This window comes from Amblyomma mixtum, chromosome 1 (genome assembly GCF_055824585.1).
Source record: "Amblyomma mixtum isolate Tamu chromosome 1, ASM5582458v1, whole genome shotgun sequence".
NCBI classification, from domain to species: domain Eukaryota; kingdom Metazoa; phylum Arthropoda; class Arachnida; order Ixodida; family Ixodidae; genus Amblyomma; species Amblyomma mixtum.
In genome coordinates this window covers 280,235,807-280,255,439 of record NC_143012.1, presented here as the reverse complement: position 1 = coordinate 280,255,439, position 19,633 = coordinate 280,235,807, and the positions used below count along the sequence as shown (strand labels likewise).

Genomic DNA, 19,633 nt, shown 5'->3' with positions numbered 1-19,633 from the left:
CTGGAATTGAATAAATGTATGCAAGAAAAAAGGAAATGATGCATTTTAATCAAGGACAGGCTCAAAAAACTAAAGATACTCTCCGCAGTGCCCACACTGTGGAGAGGTAGCTAACCTCTACCACATGATGTGGGCATGTCAATTTAATCCCTTAGTTGACCCCATTCCAAACCCCTAAGAGGAGCAGTGGGAGGCTATTCTGCTCAGCGATGATCCTTACCGTCAGCGCTGGCTGGTGGGGAGGTCCAGCGCAGCAGCAATAACCAGTGGACTACCGGACTAGGCGGCCCACCCACATGTTCCAAGAATATTCAGCAAATAAATATGTTTTCAATCTAAAGATAAACGATGCGAAAATGCAGTCTGAAGTCATTTCAAGAGTTTCTTCATGACACATTGTTCAGAAACACCCGCTAAACATTTGAGTAACACTGTTCTCACTTCGAGTCATTGATCAATTCGCTCTCGCCCCGCCTTTTGTGTGTGTATATATATATGTGTACTTTCTCTTCATAGCCATGTAGAATAAATACTATGAAAGAAAAAAAAGTCCTGGTTGCTCCGGCGAAGCGGCGGTCCCGAATTCAAACCCCAGAAAAGGACAAATTTCTCTTTAACTGCGAAGTTTCTGAGAAAGTTGTATAGCTTTCCTTTGCAGACGTATGGCTGCGCTTTGGTGGAAGCCAATGAGTAATTACTCCCTTATTACACCACCAGATTGAGCCAGTGTAATACCGTTCGTGTTAACAATCATATTCGACTCCGATGTGTTATAGAAAAATTAGGCGGTGAAGATTGCTATTTGCGTCGCCTACAAGGAAACAAGGTTTAGCAATAATCTGCAGCTGAACACTTCGAACTACACAATGGCGTACGAGGCATACAAGGCAAGGGCCTACCTACGACGCAGAGAGTCGTAAGCATACACCTTGACATCACCCGTACAAACATGATTCCAACCGCAAAAAAATATAGTGAAGGAGGGCGTCGGTTTCAGATAGGAAGAAAAAGCGAACGGCCAAGCAGATAACTGCGCCAGCCGTAGTGCGATGAAAGGCGCCTTCCTTTCATGATCGCGACGAGGCATCGTGTTAGACCAACACCGCCTTTCATTTCTCACGCAAGCCTGCCCAGTTGCCGTCAAGGGTGCTGATGCGTCGGGTCCATTAAGAGCCCGACTTCTTAAAGCAGGTCTCGATGGGGAGGCTCACGGACCAGCAGCGCGACTACGCCTTTCGCCAGATACATCCCTATCTCCTTCCAGAATGCCTGAAGAGTGCGACGATCAATACAGAGCTGTTTGTACGGGGAAGTTCTATGGTCACGCCTGCGGTTCGGCTACAGTCACCGACAGATGTCGCCGACACTCGCCTAATTAAGTGCGCACACCAGGGCAAACTGAATGGTTCAAAAAGTGGTTTGAATGAAAATAAGTTTTCAAAAATGAGAGAGTAGTGCAGGATGTCAAGAGGAATGTAATTCTGGTCTTGTCAAGAGGAAAGTAATTCTGGTCTTTTTTTCTGTGAGTTAATTTTTTTTAGCACTTTTCTTTTAATTTTTGAGAACTTCAAATCGCACCTCTCCTTTGCGGCTTCGGAAGTATTATACAGGTAAGGACTGCTTCTTTTAACTGATTTATTCGGAACCATTTTCTATGTTTCATTTCGACGTGCCTTTATATCGTATATAAGACGATAGGTTGCGCGCGCTTTAAAATACGTTTCGTTTAGCCTAAGCACAAGTGCCTCCAAAACCGAAATTGCGTGATTTCTGCGCCGTATTAGAATCGGAACCCAGAAGCCGATAGGGCAACGTGGAATCTGGTCACATTTATGACGATAACACCTTGTGTTAAGAAGAAAAGAAAACGTGTAATCAATGGTTCAGTCATCTTGTAAATACTTTTCTCCTTGCTTGCTTCTTCTTGTTTATTTATGTGTTAATATATACTTAACTTCTTGTCCCGCCGTCGAGTAATGCGATTGTTTGCGAGTCCGAACCATCAACCATCAAGACAACCGATTTCATCATCATCAAATCGCAGGGAGCTGGGAATGAAAAGTCCAGTAGGAAGTTTCATTACTGCAATGAAATCAATAATGCTGTTGTTTTATATGGTTAGTAAGCAAACATGTTATCTTGTTAACCGCAACCCCGTAAGGTAACGAGCACGGTGCATTGCTAACATTCTAGCAGCGAAATTTAATCTCGCCGCTCTCGTCGGACTATAAGTTTCAATGTGTTTACGCGTAGTCTCCAAATCATTACTAGAACTAGCCCTTGACATTTCTTAACCAAGACCCATAGCTTGCAGTCATCCTTCCAAGAAAAAAAAAAGAAACCAATATTCAACTTGCTTTATTGTCCTATGAAGCGAATTCTCAAGCTTCGCATCTCTCACTGGAATGTTGTTTGGATCCGGATAAATGCGCATGGTCAAGAGAAATGCCGAGCAGGGACGCTTCCTTAGCTTTATCGAAGAGGACGCTACTTGTGTTAGTATCACTTCGCTCTCCGGCTTCAGAGCTCTGAAGTTTAAGTATTGTCAGTCTGATGTCAGTAACTCATTCTGGCGATGTCAAGCGATTTCCGTACTGATTACACTCGACCGAGGCGGGGCTTTATTGCATGATTGGTTGGTAACACTAGCCAGCATGACGCATAATATGAATTAGAATGGCAATGACCGCTACGTGTGAGGTATTTCTGCTTTGCTCAGTGCGCGGCAAAATTAAGCCCCCCTACCAAAGACGACGGCTACTGCTTCCTACTTCCCTGCACAGAAAAACTCTTATACATAAAGGTCTTTATGCATAAAAAACTATGGCAGAAAAAACTTTATGCTAGGCATTAGTTCGCAGTCCAAAAACATCTCGCAAAGAGCGGACGAGCCGCCTTGGCGCAATCTACCGAAGTATGGCGCGAGCGCAATCGACAGCAGCTATCATAAGTGACTGCCGTAGTGCGGTGGCGAGCACGGTTTTCTGGCGGGGCAGCGTGTTCCCTCGAGGTGAGGGGAGAGGGGTAAAGAGAGGGGGGGGGGGGAGGATAGTGCGAAATTAATTAGTCTCGTTCCGCAATTAGGCACGCGCGCCCCGCGTGGACACCAGTGAAGAGCACATTAAAGCTCTCGGCTCCGACGACCTGCAGGTCGCGTGGTGCCGCTCAGAGACCGTTCTGTCAGGCATGGGTGCCTAATTTACGATGCGTAATGAGCCACCGCGACCAATTAAAAAGCAGACCGATGTGCCGATGTCTCATTCGCTCAAAGGCAGCGGCGACCTGTGATGCGCGCGAAAGATTTCTCGGCGCTTATGAAATGGCCTCCATAGCAACAGAAGAGGAGCCGTGCCGCAAAGTTCAGAAAAAAAATTTAAAAATCGTCTGGTTTTAATGTAGTTAAACCGAGTATACGTGTGAAAGCATGCGTTTAGCCTGACCGGCTCATGGTTTTGCTTCGCTCGGTCGTCGGCACGTCTGGCAATGATATTCGACGCAAGTTAAGTGCTGATCAAGGTTAAGCTGATCTGACCTGTTCGTACCGATGGAAGTTGATGAAGACAACAACGTGCAATGTAAAGCGCGAGAGTGTGTTGCAGTTTAGCATGAGGTATGATCGGCTGCATAATGAAAGAAAAAAAAAATGCGGCGATAGCAGAGAAACCACATCACACAACTTGCTCGGCTACTGCCTCATTACTTTGTAAATAATGTATATAGCTCTCTCCTGCATACAAACATGTGTAATAAATACCATGCTGAAAAAAAATAGACAAAAATGCGGTGGCATACTGCTCTCGTGCCGTGGTCAGGAAGCTGATCTGTTCGCGCCGCTGCGGTTTCGTATCTCAGTCACGCCAATATTTATATATTTATTCATTTATTTATTCCTTCAGTAATTAGTTAATTAATTCATTCATTCATTCAAGGCAAAAGCTTCAGCAATGGCCCTGGCTTTCGCAGCTTCGGTCGTGAAGTACAGCTTTCGCTCTGAAAAGTAGAGACAACTTTGCTTTGCTCGTGCCGGTCGTCGTCTTAACCACCTCTAATCCTTTTGTCTCCACCACGAATATTAGCGAAGGTCGCTAAGAAAAAAAAGCGTTTTTTAGGAAGGAAAGGTGCAGTAAATGTCTTTCTTCCCAGCGTGCATTTCAAACGCACATTGAAGATAGAGAAGTATGGGAGTGGAGGAGGCAGGAAGAGAGAAGTTCCGAGTGGAAGGCTGCGAAATATTTTGGTTCAGCTGGGGTTCTCTGCAATAATACCCCACCACACAAGGATGTTTTTCTCATTTCGGCTCCATTGAAACGTGGCCTCTCATGGTCAGCAGCCGAGCGCACTAAGCATTAAGCTACCGCGGCGAGGGCCGCTGAAAAGCGAACGAGCGTTAAGGCAAATAGCGAGATGGACCTTACAAATCCAATGGCACAAGTTGAACGCGCTGCCTATCAGGAAAAGGGAAGCGCCTGAATGCCTCAGCAGCCCTTAAAGCGATAGAGACCCGCTTGACCAGCGTCCACTACGTGACCAAAAAAAAGTAGGTGGCGCCAACACGTGGGAAAAAACAAAACACCGAAAATACTTCGAATGCTTGCTGCACAGTGAATATTACCCATATAAGTTGCTCTAGCAAACAAATAAGGTTTTGTTTTCTTTCATCAACTCTGGCACCTAATCATAAACAAAGTCCCCGCAGACAAAAAAACGTCCTTAAATATTTAATCGACCTAAGAACCTGACGTGCTGAGCAGTAACTTTATACAGTGGCTGTGAGTTAAATTTTCACTGGTATGGCAGCAGTACGCGCTTAAGATGCTGCGCTCCAGATCAAAGCGACACGATTTCGGCCATTATTTTTTGTTGGCAGTACACCCTTTGTCACAGCAGTTAACATAGTGGTCGTAACTGAGCATGTAAAGGTGTTTATAAGACATTTAACTATAAGTTGATCATATGCTGACATCGAGCGGCCCGAAGCTGCTTTCTGCGTTCGCGACAAAGTTCGCGTGAGATAACAAGGTTTAAAAAAAAAATGAAAGTGTGTTAGTCATCATCTCCGCTTGCGTAGTAATTAGTCCCACTCATTGATCGACTCAGCTCATGGGAAACGTAAACCTTACAAATGTAAAACTTCACCGACAGAAATCCCACAAGTCGATGAGCCGAGATAGAGAGTAATTTGGGCGTGAAAAGAAAAAAGCGTTTCCATAAGCACAGCAGCAACTCTATTTCTCGCAATCTCCCTGAATACGTTATTGGAAGGCTAGCCCAATCGACTGCGTTTGTAAATTCAGCAGAACCTTCATGCACGGGGAATAAAACCAAGAGAAGAAAAAATAATTTTCTCGCGTAGGTCGGCGTTTAGATGCAATGAAAGCTCAGAATTCATTAGCAGTAGCAAAGCAACTTAGTCTCTTTGAGCATTCTGTTCTTTTCCGTGGACGTTTGGCGTGTGTACATCAAGGAAAGACCAGTTATTGGGAGACAACTTATTTCGTCATAATTAACCGGCTAACAGGGTTGATTTCTTACGCTGTCCCATACACACGCTGCTGTATCATTGCTCACGCTCTTCTCTTCATCTACTTTTCTAGGCTCCACTTTTTTTTTATTTGGTCACACATTAATTAACACGAGTAACTGCAGCGGGGTAGTTAGGCATCGACGAGACCGCAAATTTTTCCATTCTCGATCGAAATGCGGCCGAACGCCAAAGCCACAATCGCCAATGCGGCGGGCTTGTGTCCCACATATGTAATGACAGCGTTCACTGACAGCCCGCCGCTCCGTTTCTTGCATACATCCATGGCCCTCTCGTAAAGCGACTGATGTGCGACATCACCTGTAACAGATTTATAACTGCTAAAGATGCTGCTACTGCGAAGGCGTGCAGGGTAAAAAAGTGCCGTGCAATCATCTCAAGATGCGGTGTTATAAGGCGTTTGGTAGTGGCGGTGGTGAAAAACGTATTTAATACTATTTACATGAAAGAAAAGTGGTGGGGCATGCCTTAAGCTTACAAAAGCTAGAAGCTAGGAGGGGTGTCTAGTCCGGGACCCCTGTGGCTTCCGCGGCAGCTCGGGCCCTGTATACATTCTGCGCCGCATTTTCTTGCCATATTTAGACACCGAGCGTTGTTAGTAAACAAACCTTTATGCACCCGTTTCGCTTCGCTTGTGCAACGCCGCTGCCCAGTAGGTAGACCAAATCATCGCCAACTAAAAGCGCAACCTCCACTAGTCGTCCACCGATTGCGCTTCGCCGCAGTGTGTTCAAGGGTGTCGTGAAGGTCTGGCTGCACTCTGTGCTGGAGGCGCCACTAAATAAGATGTTCAAAAAAAATTGAAAAGTGGTTCATTTTTTCTCGCATATCGGTGGACAACTAAACCGCGCCATAAGGGAAGGAGGAGGTGGAAGTGAACGGAGAGAAAAAGGTGTAGTGGAGGGCTCCGGTCTGATTTCGCCCATCTGGGATCTTTAATGTGCACTGGCATCGCACAGCACACGGGCGTCTTTGCGTTTCGCCTCCATCGAAACGCGGCCTCCGCGGCCGGGTTCGAACCCGGGAACGGCGGTTCTCAGATCATTCATGGCAGTTTACCTATATCCCTCAAAAGTATACAACAGCTGCGCCATACCGGTACTCACTTATGGGGCACCGTTAACGTGGAGGTTGACGAAAAGGGTTCAGCTTATGGACAACGCAGCGAGCTATGGAAAGAAAAATGATAGGTGTAACGTTAAAAGACCGGACGCGGGCAGTGTATGTCAGGGAACGCGAGTTATGACATCCTATTCGAAATCAAGAGAAAGAAATCGGCTTGGACAGGGCATGTAATGCGAAGGCAAGATAACCGCTGGTCCTTAAGGGTAACGGAGTGCATTCCGAGAGAAGGCAAGCGTAGCAGGGGCCGGTAGACGGTTAGGGAGGCGGATGAGATTAAGAAGTTTGCCGGCATGCAGCTGGCACAGGACAGGGTTAATTGGAGAGATATGTGAGAGGCCTTTGTCCTACACAGGTTGTAGTCAGACTGATGATGATGAAAGCACCCGTAACCCTGCCAGTACCAAAAACTCATGCCTGTTAGCAATATTCAAAGCGAATGCGCCAAAATGCTAAAGCACAATGTGGAGTAGCCAGAGCTGATCATCGGCATTACTAAGTGCGTAATCAGAATTAAATTTTTATTCCAAAAACCAAAAAAATTCGCTCCGTACCACTATTTGTAAGGAGCGAAATATGGCGCGATATTAACATTCCCCGCGCATCGTAGTAGGACAGCGCGGGCGCTCAAGACGGGGCTGACGGGAGAGCTCCAGGCAGATCTATTGGTTGCTGTCGCTCTTGTGCGCGAAGAGCATTTGGCAGAAGCCGCACTGAAAGTTGCCGCCGGTCCTGTGAAATCACTTGTCGGCGGCGACAACGTATGCACTGGCGAATTCTGCCCCACACTTCGTGCAGAGCCTTTCCCCGATGTGCGTGGCTAGGTGTAGAGCCATGGTAGACTGGCTCCCGCAGGGGCACACGCGACATGCAAGGGTGGAGAACCGGGAGGAGTCGTACCGGTCATGCTTGAAAAAATCGTGGGCTGTAAGTATGCTGGGCAGATCGAAGTAACCTCGGGAATCCCAGCATTCGTGAATGGTGTCTTCCAGCACCGGCCGGACGTACTGGAGCCGCCATCGATGTTGGAATAAGTGACACTGCTGCATGGTAAGAAAGAGGGTTGGTTGGTAAGTACGGCCCTATGGCAGCTTTCATTCGCAAACCAATCACCCCAGCTTTCTATCACCGTTGTTTTCAACGGTACCACCTTTTTGATCACATCGATAACTAGTCGGAACAATTTTTTTTTCTCCCCTATAATGGCACGACGACCCAGTTTCTTATGTTCCGCGCATAGCCTCTGTGATAGAGAGCTCCGGTCCTTAAATGAAAGCACACTGGGGACAAAGAGAAGTTGGTCTGTATCTATGAGGTACCATGCCTAATCACAAAAAAAAAACGTCGACCAAATAAAATTGCTGGGCTTTAACGTGGCTTGAACCTAATTATATGAGCGGAAGCTATGTTAAGCATGGTCTCCACTGTCTCAAATCAAATGTCAAAGTCAAGGTAAAGTACCCAATGGTCATAGTCATATGATCACGCGGTCATGCTACCACAGCTTGGGCCATACCACCACGCGGTTAAGTTCCGTTTGACTTTGTGAGAAACTGAAGGTCATTGTCGACGTGGCGCCCACTGCCTAAATTCAAATGTCAATGCCAAAATCAAGAAAGGTCAACGGTCAAGGTCAGGTAGTCGATGGTCAGTCATATGCTCATGTTGTCACGCTGCCTTGGACCATACCACCACGCAATTGAGTTCGGCTTGACCTTGTGAGGTACTGAAGGTCGTTGTCTCATCCACAGTGAAATCGCAAGTTGTACTCCGAGGCGGCGAGGAGGCGTCAATGCTTTCGCATTACTCCAATGCGGTTTAAGCAGTGCCCTCTAAATTTTTTAGGGTTTAACGTAGCAAAGCGACTCAGGCTATGAGAGACGCCGTAGTGAAGGGCTCCGGAAAGTTCGACCACCTGGGGTTCTTTAACGTGCACTGACATCGCACAGTACACGGGCCTCTAGAATTTCGCTTCCATCGAAATTCGGCCGCCGCGGCAGGGATCGAACCCGCGTCTTTAGGGTCAGCAGCGAGCGCCGTAACCACTGAGCCACTGCGGCGGTTGGTGGTGGTATTAAGAGGTTTATGATTATTTAGTATTAACCAAACTTGCTCGAATAACAGGTGTAACTGGTCATCTCCGATACATGTTTTGTGCTAAAACATGCTCTATAATTCTCTTTTCTATTCACACGTCAACTACTGCCAGCTTGTCTGAGGCAAGACTACATTCTCTAAAACAAAATATATCATATGCAAAGCGATATCTACGCCACGGGTGCAATGATGGTTATAATGCAACCACTGGAGATTTCTTTTTTTTTTTTTACAGTTGTCATGTTATTACAGCTCACAAGCTATACCGTTACCGTTTCAGTGCTCGGTTTAAAATTTAAGTTAAAAATAGTTTTCATAGCCTGGATGCCTCGGCACATTTAGAACAAAATGAGAAATGTTATACTACTAGACGTGCAGACAACTAGAAGGCTGCTGTTCCATGCTTGGATTATGGTATGGAGCATTTTTGTTATTCTCTGCCATCACTTTTAAACTAATATCAGTCACTAAAGGTTGATTTATTTAGTTGTTCTAATGCTAAACTTGAAGACATCCTTTTTGGTTGACTAACCTGATTTTTTTTTAATTGTGGTTTTTGTTTTATCTTGCTCAAGTCTCTTCATTTTTCTTCTGCATTCATCAAGTGTCTTGATTTGTTTATCGGTGAATTCTTTGGTGCTGTCTAGACGCTGCCTTATAAATGGGGCTGTGGACTCTTCAAGCCGCCAAGTGACAGCTTTTTTTTCCGTAGCACTCCCATCTGTAGCACATGGTGGAAATAAAATTTGATTTGATTCATGGGAGTTTAACGTCCCAAAGCGGCTATGGCTATAAGGGACGCCGTAGTGTAGGGCTCAGGAAATTTCGACCTTCTGGGGTTCTCTAACGTGCACTTACATAGCGCAGAGAGAAAGAGGTGCCGTAGTGGACGGTTCCGGAATAATTTCGGCCACCTGGGGATCTTTTTAGCGAGCACTGACATCGCACAGCACACGGGCAGCTTCGCGTTTCGCCTCTATCGAAACGGAGCAGCCGTGGCCGGGTTCGAACCCGGGAACTCCGGCTCAGTAGCCGAGCGCACTAACCGCTGAGACACCGCGGCGGTAGGTTTCACGTCCACATGCGGATTTTGTGGGGTGGAAGTCTAATACGTACTAAAAAAATTTCTCAATAAAAGATTCTGTAACAGCATCCCTTACAAACATGTCTGAGTGCCTCTCAAATCCTGTACCGCAATGTATCTCGCAAAAGCACATCTCAACCCATTATAGCACCAGCGTCTCTCTAAATATATGTCAAGCACACCTGCCAATCTTGTTCGTTGCACACTGTGTGCTCGTTCGGTCGAAAAGCCGTCGGCGTCGTATTTTTACTTGTGAGCACCACGAGTCGGAAAAAAATCGTATCATGCCAACCGTTCACCGCAGAATGTTCCGGATGGTGTCATACGATTCAGCGTTTCGTGCAGCATAAATGTTTGTTAGAGCCTAAGTCGCGGCAGGTATTCGAACAGGCGACCTATAATCAGCGGCTGCGTATAATGCGTGGTTCGAGCTTAATTTCCTTTCCACACACCAAAAAAAACTCTGCCTCTCCCGTAACCGAGAGTAGAGTAAGCATGAAATGTTTACGGGCATAATGCGAAGCGCACGCGGACACGACGAGACGCAGGCCTGACAAGAATGTATACTAGTATGCAGCGCGTTCGAAACTGTGCGAAGTGCGTAGAGGCGAAAGCGTTTTCAGCACCACTTTGCGTATGTGACACTGGTGATGTTACCACTGGATTATGTCACACATAATTCATGACGAAGTAATGACAAATTACTGATTTGTGTGTAATGACTGATTAATGACTAAATAATAATAAACTGCTAATTAATGACGCTTAAGCTTCGCCTTTAGGAGTGGAACGCGACAGCGTGTTGTAGCGCTGCCAGGCAGTCCGCGGAACGCCACCATCCGTTCGGCGTGATGCCTTGTCCTTTGAACGCGACGCTTTTTGAGGAAAGGAAATTACGCAGTAATTCTCTGCCATCTCGGTGGACACCCGAGCCGCACCTTACAGGAAGGTAGGAACGCCACCACCCATTCGGCGCGATGCCTTGCCCTTTGAACGCAACGTTTTTTGAGGACAGTAAATTTGTGGAATGTATGTGTTTTTAAGCATGAAATGCTTTTAGCCCCCGTTGTCGGCAGTGTGGTGACGTCACGCCGAGACTGAGAGCCATCATCCGGGCACTGAAATCCAGTCATCCGGGCACTGAAATCCAGATATCCGGGCACTGAAATCCAGTCATCCGGGCACTGAAATCCAGTCATCCGGGCGCTGAATTCCAGTCATCCGGGCACTGAAATCCAGTCATCCGGGCACTGAAATCCAGTCATCCGGGCACTGAAATCCACTCATCCGGGCACTGAATTCCAGTCATCCGGGCTCTGAAACGAGAACATCCGGGCACCGTACGAGACTTAGCGAGATTTAACGAGACTCCGTAAGCCCTCCTACGCGACCGGCATGCAAGCGCTGGTTGGTCTCCAAACGAGACAAAAAATAACTGCTGCCAGTGCCTTCTCAATGTTTATCAAGATATCAGTGGAGCTGTGGGTTTGATAACGCACGGAATTATAATTTCCGATTTCTAATAACGCGTGCAAAAACCACATAAATTGCATGTTGCACTTCGTTGTCGTACGTGATCCGGGGGAGAAGCGCTGCGTTCAAAGGGCAAGGCATCGTGCCGAACGGGTGGTGGCGTTCCTCCGTTCCTCCCTTCCTGTACGGTGCGGTTCGGGTGTCCACCGAGATGACATTAGGCCCGTAAACATTTCATGCTTACTCTACTCTCGGTTACGGGAGAGGCAGAGATTTTTTGCACGCGTTATTAGAAATCGGAAATTATAATTCCGTGCAGCATCAAACGCACAGCGCGACTGATATCTTGATAAACATCGAGAAGGCACTGGCAGCAGTTATTTTTAGAGCGCAGCTCTTTGGCGTCCGTTCCTGGGTTTCGCGTCGTCGTCGGCGTCGGCGTCGGCCTCGTAACCAGCTCCGCCCCCAATGTCACGCATTTCAATTGGTCGAAATGCTCGTGACGTCACAGTGCGCGAATTTCAAATGGGGCCAATTGTACTTTGGCTAGTAACCATGCAACCAATCAAAGGGATCGTATAGTGATGCTGCAACTAAGTTGGACTGAGTGTAGTTAATTGCTTAATTAATCAATTACCCTAATTAATATAGAGGAGAATGAAGAGGTCAGAAGAAAAGAAAAGAAAAGAAAAGAAAGACGCGCGCCGCAGCGACAACAGCGTCCGCGGAAGGAGACGCTGCAGAAAAAAAAAATAAGTACGAAGCCGCGTTCCCTCCACCACCACGCACTTCCCCACTCAGTAAGACGTTGCTCGTTTCATATACGTTGTGTCGAACATCCTAGACAGTTCCAACAATTGACAGGTTAATGACAGAACACGATGGATAGAAATACAATAATATAAATATGAAATAGCCTAATTAACCTTTCTAGTTACACCGCATAAATCAATAAAACCGAGAACGAAATTGGTCGAGTTGGGGAATCGAACCAGGGTCTCCGGAGTGCGATACGAGCACGCTAGCCACTCCGTAATGCCAGCTGAATGGTTTGGAATGAACAAAGGCGCGTCTAGCTAATACGGCGTCTTCGTTCACTCCCATCTTCCCCCTTTCCCTTACGGCGAGGTGCAGGTGTCCACCCAGATATGCGAGAGAGATACATTTCCTTTCCTCAAAAAATAAATTTACCGTCCAGCAAGGCGTACAGCCGAATTGGCGATGGCGTTCTGTGGACTCCCTGGCAGCGTTGCAAGACGCTGTCGCGTTCCACTCTTACAGGCGAAGCTTAACATGTTAACCACACATCAGTAACACACGCAGACAGCCAATGGACGCGTCATTCGCTGGCAGCACTTGATTCATCATTCACAACCACATTCTTAACGTACGCTCCCTTGCCGCACATGCCAAGGACGTACACCACGATCACATTCTGCGCCATTCCTCTGTACTTTGCTTTGCTGAAACCTGGATGGATCCCGAAGAGCCTCTCGAAATCATAGATTTCCTATACTGCTGTGGTGCTCGCAGAGACCACGACAGAGCGGCGGGAGTCGCTATGTACTTGCGCACAGGTCTCTCTGCAATACCAGTCGAAATGTTTGGCACGTCACATGAAGTTGGCGAACTGTGCGCCGCAAAGTTGCCCAACGGCTTGCTGGTAGTAGCTGCCTACTTCGCCCCTACCGCACTCACGAAAGACGTCGTGCACTTCCTGCAACTCGCATTAACCGTCCATCGATCCACACCGATGTTAGTAGTGGGAGACTTTAATGTTGACATAAAGACAAACAGCAATTTCCTAACACTTATGCGGGAGAACATCCCGTTCCTCTCGCTCGTAACGCGTCCCACGGCTGTGACAACCTCGCGAGGCACTTGTATAGATCTCGTCTTTGAGAATCAAGCATTGGTGTACCAAGTCGAACATATATCAGTCTATTTCTCCGACCACAAAGCTTCCTTCATGACTGTCAAGAACTGTTAGTGGAGTCTTTGTTAAAGGAATACGTGTGAAAAAAAAAAAATTCTGTGATAGCGCATACATGTGTTGCTCGTTTCTTTGCCTCAATCTATCGAAAAGGTGAAACAGCTTATTTGCTGCGCTCAAATTTCGCATTAGGAAGTAACGTAATCGTCGGTAATTAATTTTTTGTGACTCGTTTGGAGACCAACCGGCGCTTGCATGCCGGTCGCGTAGGAGGGCTTAGAGCGCAGGAGGGCTTAGAGAGTCTCGTTAAATCTCAAGCTTTCGACCTGAGGAGTATCTGTTCTCGCTTCGGCGAGCGCGGCTTCGGCCGCTTCTTTTTGAGCAGCGTCCGCTCCGGCGGACGCAGTTGTTGCTGCGACGCGCGTCTTTTCTGTCCTTTTTCTCTTTCCTCTGATCTTTTAACTCTCCTCTATCTGCACGAGGCAGCGGTGGTGGCTTGGCTCGAGCCAGTAGCAGGCCCGTGCAATTTCCTCTTCATCCTTCTCTCAGTCACAACAACAACAACAAATCTCGTTAAGTCTCGTACGGTGCCCGGATGTTCTCGTTTCAGAGCCCGGATGACTGGAATTCAGTGCCCGGATGACTGGAATTCAGTGCCCGGATGACAGGAAATCAGTGCCCGGATGAGTGAATTTCAGTGCCCGGATGAGTGGATTTCAGTGCCCGGATAAGCGGATTTCAGTGCCCGGATGATGGCTCTCGGTCTCGGCGTGACGTCACCACACTGCCGACAACGGGGGCTAAAAGCATTTCATGCTTAAAAAAAATCTTAGCCTCTCCCGTAACCGAGAGTAGAGTAAGCATGAAATGTTTACGGGCCTAATGTCATCTCGGTGGACACCCGAACCGCACCGCACAGGAAGGGAGGAACGCCACCACCCGTTCGGCGCGATGCCTTGCCATTTGAACGCAAGGTTTTTTTGAGGAAAGGAAATGGCGGAGTAATTCTCTGCCATCTCGGTGGACACCCGAACCGCACCGTAAAGGAAGGGAGGAACGCCACCACCCGTTCGGCGCGTTGTCTTGCCCATTGAACGCAGCGCTTCTCCCCCGGGCCCCTGTGCGCCTGCGCGGCTTTGCTTCGATGCGCGAAGCCCCTAAGAGATCACGTATGAGAACGAAGTGTAACGTGGTATTTATGTGCTTTTTGCACGCGTTATTAGAAATCGGAAATTATAATTCCGTGCATTATCAAACCCACAGCTCCACTGATATCTTGATAAACATTGAGAAGGCACTGGCAGCAGTTATTTTTTGTCTCGTTTGGAGACCAACCGGCGCTTGCATGCCGGTCGCGTAGGAGGGCTTAGAGAGTCTCGTTAAATCTCGTTAAGTCTCGTACGGTGCCCGGATGTTCTCGTTTCAGAGCCCGGATTACTGGAATTCAGTGCCCGGATGAGTGGATTTCAGTGCCCGGATGAGTGGATTTCAGTCCCCGGATGACTGGATTTCAGTGCCCGGATGAGTGGATTTCAATGCCCGGATGAGTGGATTTCAATGCCCGGATGAGTGGATTTCAATGCCCGGATGAGTGGATTTCAATGCCCGGATGAGTGGATCTCGGTCTCGGCGTGACGTCACCACACTGCCGACAACGGGGGCTAAAAGCATTTCATGCTTAAAATCGATTCGTCCAACGAGAGAGCCGTCGAGCCGAACGGGCGATGGCGTTCCCGTGGACTCCCTGGCAGCGCCGTAAGACGCTGCCGAGTCCTACTGCGTCCTCCAAAATTTTTTTGCTGCTTCTCTCTGTGAATAGCGGAGTTCTAACGCCCAGAAACCACTGAGGCTATGAGGAACGCCGTAATAGAGGGCTGGGGATTATTAAGCATGAAATGCTCTTAGCTCCCGTTGTCGGCAGTGTGGTGACGTCACGCCGAGACCGAGATCCACTCATCCGGGCTCTGAAACGAGAACATCCGGGCACCGTACGAGACTTAACGAGATTTAACGAGACTCTCTAAGCCCTCCTACGCGACCGGCATGCAAGCGCCGGTTGGTCTCCAAACGACTCACAAAAACTAACTGCTGCCAGTGCCCTCTCAATGTTTATCAAGATATCAGTCGAGCTGTCGTTTGATAATGCAGGGAATTATCAGTTCCGATTTCTAATAACGCGTGCAAAAAGCACATAAATGCTACGTTACACTTCGTTGTCATACGTGATCTCTTAGGGGCTTCGCGCATCGAAGCAAAGCCGCGCAGGCGCACAGGCGCCCGGGGGAGAAGCGCTGGGTTCAAAGGGCAAAGCATCGCGCCGAACGGGTGGTGGCGTTCCTCCCTTCCATTACGGTGCGGTTCGGGTGTCCACCGAGATGGCAGAGAATTACTGCGCCATTTCCTTTCCTCAAAAAACCTTGCGTTCAAATGGCACGGCATCGCGCTGAACGGGTGGTGGCGTTCCTCCCTTCCTGTACGGTGCGGTTCGGGTGTCCACCGAGATGACATTAGGCCCGTGAACATTTCATGCTTACTCTACTCTCGGTTACGGGAGGCAGAGATTTTGGTTTCTCGTTTCTCTCCCGTTTGTGTTTGTTTAAGCATGAAATGCTTTTAGCCCCCGTTGTCGGCAGTGTGGTGACGTCACGCCGAGACCGAGAGCCATCATCCGGGCACTGAAATCCACTCATCCGGGCATTGAAATCCACTCATCCGGGCACTGAAATCCACTCATCCGGGCACTGAAATCCACTCATCCGGGCACTGAATTCCAGTCATCCGGGCTCTGAAACGAGAACATCCGGGCACCGTACGAGACTTAACGAGATTTAACGAGACTCTCTAAGCCCTCCTACACGACCGGCATGCAAGCGCCGGTTGGTCTCCAAAGGAGTCACAAAAAATAACTGCTGCCAGTGCCTTCTCAATGTTTATGAAGATATCAGTCGCTGTGCGTTTGATAATGCACGGAATTATATTTCCGATTTCTAATAACGCGTGCAAAAAGCACATAAATGCTACGATACACTTCGTTGTCATACGTGATCTCTTAGGGGATTCGCGCATCGAAGCAAAGCCGCGCAGGCGCACAGGGGCCCGGGGGAGAAGCGCTGCGTTCAAAGGGCAAGGCATCGCGCCGAACGGGTGGTGGCGTTCCTCCCTTCCATTACGGTGTGGTTCGGGTGTCCACCGAGATGGCAGAGAATTACTGCGCCATTTCCTTTCCTCAAAAAACCTTGCGTTCAAATGGCACGGCATCGCGCTGAACGGGTGGTGGCGTTCCTCCCTTCTTGTACGGTGCGGTTCGGGTGTCCACCGAGATGACATTAGGCCCGTAAACATTTCATGCTTACTCTACTCTCGGTTACGGGAGAGGCAGAGATTTTCAACCACTAACGTGCCCTGACGTTACACAGCACACGAACGCGTTTTGCGTTTAGCCACCATCGAAGCATGGCCGCTTCTGCCGGGATTGAACGCAGGTCCTCCGGCTCAGTAGCCTAGCGTCCTAACCACTGTGCTAGATCTGCTATGATCCGCTAAAGAGGCCAAATATACGTGGCAACCGAGCATGCCCCATAACGCAAAGCTGCTGTCGTAGTTGGTCAGACAGCACCGCGGTGGCTCAGTGGTTACGGCGCTCGGCTGCTGACCCGAAAGACGCGGGTTCAAACGCCGCCGCGGCAGCGGAATTTTGATTAAGGCGAAATTCTAGAGGCCCTTGTACTGTGCGAAGCCAGTGCACGTTAAAGAAACCCCAGGTGGTCGAAATTTCCAAAGCACTGCGGCGTCCCTCATAGCGAGTTGCTTTGGGACGTTAAACCCCAATAAACCAAACCAATTGTTCAGACAAGTCTTTGACTTGTCCACAGCGGTTGCACACAATCGGTGCTCCCGATGGAACAGGTGTGACTACTTTCGAACCTAGCTGGCAGAAGCTGCCGGGCGACCCCCAGGAAGCATCGCGTCTGCAGTAATTACTGATGGTGGTCGGAAGAAAGTCAAAGCTCACCTCCTCAGGACACAAATCGGAATCGAAGCCATCATCAGCCTGCGTTGACGTCGCTTCAGTCTCTGCCAGAGAGGGAAGCCTAATTTTCAGGAGTGAGGCGGCGGCCTCAGAATCCATGTCTTCGGTCTTCCTGCAACATCTGGCACTATACTGCGCTGGTGACGAAGGTAGCAGCAGCCAACGTGGCAGTTTTCAGCGAGACTGGTGGGGCGGGGAGCAGCGGCACGTGTGAGAGAGCAACACGTGATCATTATGACGTAACTCACGAGTGTAAAGGGCGCTGGTTCAGCTCTATAAATAGAGACGCTGGCGTCGCGGCTTCGGCCGCATATCTGATTTTTTCAGCAGCGTCCGCTCCGGCGGACGCAGTTGTTGCTGCGACGCGCGTCTTTTCTTGCCTTTTTCACTTTCTGCTGATCTCTTACCTCTCCTCTATCTGCACGTGGCAGCGGTGGTGGCTTGGCTAGAGCCAGTAGCAGGCCCATGCAATTTCCTTTTCATTCTTCTCTCAGGCACAACAACAACAACAACAATAAAGGGTCTTTGGCTTCCGGTCTTGAGAGCGTTCACTGCTGCGGCTCCGTCCGCTAGCATGGGTACAGGCTAGGCCTAGTAGCCGGCCCAACTCTGCAACCCTGCCATCTCGGCAATCTCTACATGGTGTCAGAAGTGTTTCGATTCTGATTTTTCCTTTTTTTGAAATCTTTAGGCTATCTCAAGACCATCTCAAGACCAAGACCATCTGCAGCGCCATGGACGCGTCGTCTCCTGGCTCCTGAGCACCTGAAACCTGAAGGTGGCTCTTTACTCTCGTTCAAAGACATAACATCTTATTATAAGGATAGGCACCGCGTGTACCCAGCCCCTGCAAAGGGACTGGGGAAAGCAAACGAACGCGTTCTACTTAGACTATTCACTAATACAATGCTGTGCCCGGCAGTATTAAAACATTTCGATCCCGCGTTCACTGGCAGGTGCAAACACTGTGGCGAGGTGGCTGACACCTACCACATGGTTTGGGCTTGCCAGCGCAACTCAGCTCTCTCCCCCCACCCCAACCCTACCAGAAAGGAATGGGAGGCGGCCCTGCTTGGCTGCTCGGGCCTTCAGGCCCAAAAGGCTTTGGTCAAGAGGGCTAAGCTGGCGGCTTCGACCAATGGGGTCCCGGAATAGGGACTGCACCCATTGCGGGGCTCTTTAAGAAAGCCTCACCTCTTTTATTAAATAAAGGCTTTTCATCATCATCATCATCATCTTCGACTGAGACGCAACCTCGATTCGCGGGTTTGTCTGGCCTAGCGCCACCACCAGCGTTCGACTTCGATGACCCGGCCTCCTGGTCATCGTGGGTGGAGCAATTTGAAGATTTTGCTGTCGCCACGGGTGCGTCTTCAGCAACGGACGAAGTAAGGATTCGCACACTTCTTTATGGCATGGGTGTTCAAGCGCGCCGCATCCTCTCTTCTCTTGGGCTCACCGAGCTGGAAAGCGCGTCGTATGCAGAAGTTAAACAACGTTTCACGGCTCACTTCATTCATCTTGTGAACGAAGTTCATGAAAGCTTTTGCTTCCATAAGCGTGTACAACCATCCGAGAGTGTGGACGCGTTCTAATCCACCCTGCGTTCGATGGTAAAGAAATGCAACTACGGCTCTTCCAGCGTCGAAGACAGGCTGGTTCGTGACCGCTTCGTTGTTGGCCTGTTCGACAGTAAGCTTTCGGAACAGCTTTGCCGAACGCCGGATTTGACTCTCGAGAAGGCGCTTTTACATGCACGCTTGTATGAGGACGCGCAGAAGGAAAGCCAGGAACGAGCGCACAACGGTACTTTGCCTGTGCATGTGGACGCCACCGCGCGTCGCAAATCCATAACGAGAGACGCTCGTCGAAACGCTTCGGAAAAACCCTGCAACTTCTGCGGACGCGAAGCTCATACACGTGATATCTGCCCTGCGCGCAACGCTGCATGCAGATTCTGCAAAAAGAAGGGTCATTTTGAGAGCGTCTGCGTCTCCAAGCAACGCTCATCCGCAAGACACTCGCACTCCATTTCTGTGCATCCTATCAAGAAGGAGATGACGGAGAACGCCAAGTTCGTGTGTGTGAAGGTCAACGGACTTCCTCTTGAATTTAAAGTGGACTCTGGTGCAGAAGTGACTGTGGTTCCCGCCACTTTTCCAGGTATTCCGTCGCGGCTGGACGCGCCGGAGGGTCGCCTCACCGGTCCAGACAACCGGCAGTTGAGGGTTGCTGGTCAATTTTTAGCTACCCTCGAATGGAAAGGTCGCACTTCGCAGCAGAGAGTCTACGTCCTGCCTTCGCAGTCGACGCCACTTCTGGGTTATCCAGCCATCACAGCTCTTGGAGTTG

The 19,633-nt window shown here is 48.9% G+C and overlaps 1 protein-coding gene across 5 annotated transcripts in view; it reads right to left on the bottom strand.

Moving 5' to 3' along the window:
* LOC149371891 (uncharacterized) overlaps nt 1-17,499 on the bottom strand; it is a 197,149-nt gene extending 179,650 nt beyond the window's left edge. For 2 of the 5 annotated variants that reach the window (XR_016286939.1, XM_089566208.1), the window contains exons 1-2: nt 17,264-17,495; nt 7,565-7,707 (exon numbers count right to left, since the gene is read on the bottom strand). Coding sequence is in view for 4 of the 5 variants with exons in the window: in XM_089566208.1 (XP_089422334.1) it covers nt 7,565-7,707; nt 17,264-17,380 (260 nt within the window). In the remaining variant the exon portion in view is untranslated. Of the gene's footprint in view, nt 1-7,564; nt 7,708-17,263 lie in introns of all 5 variants that reach the window. The other 3 variants (XM_089566207.1, XM_089566206.1, XM_089566209.1) reach the window with 3 other exon arrangements.
* Nucleotides 17,500-19,633: the final 2,134 nt, after the last annotated feature.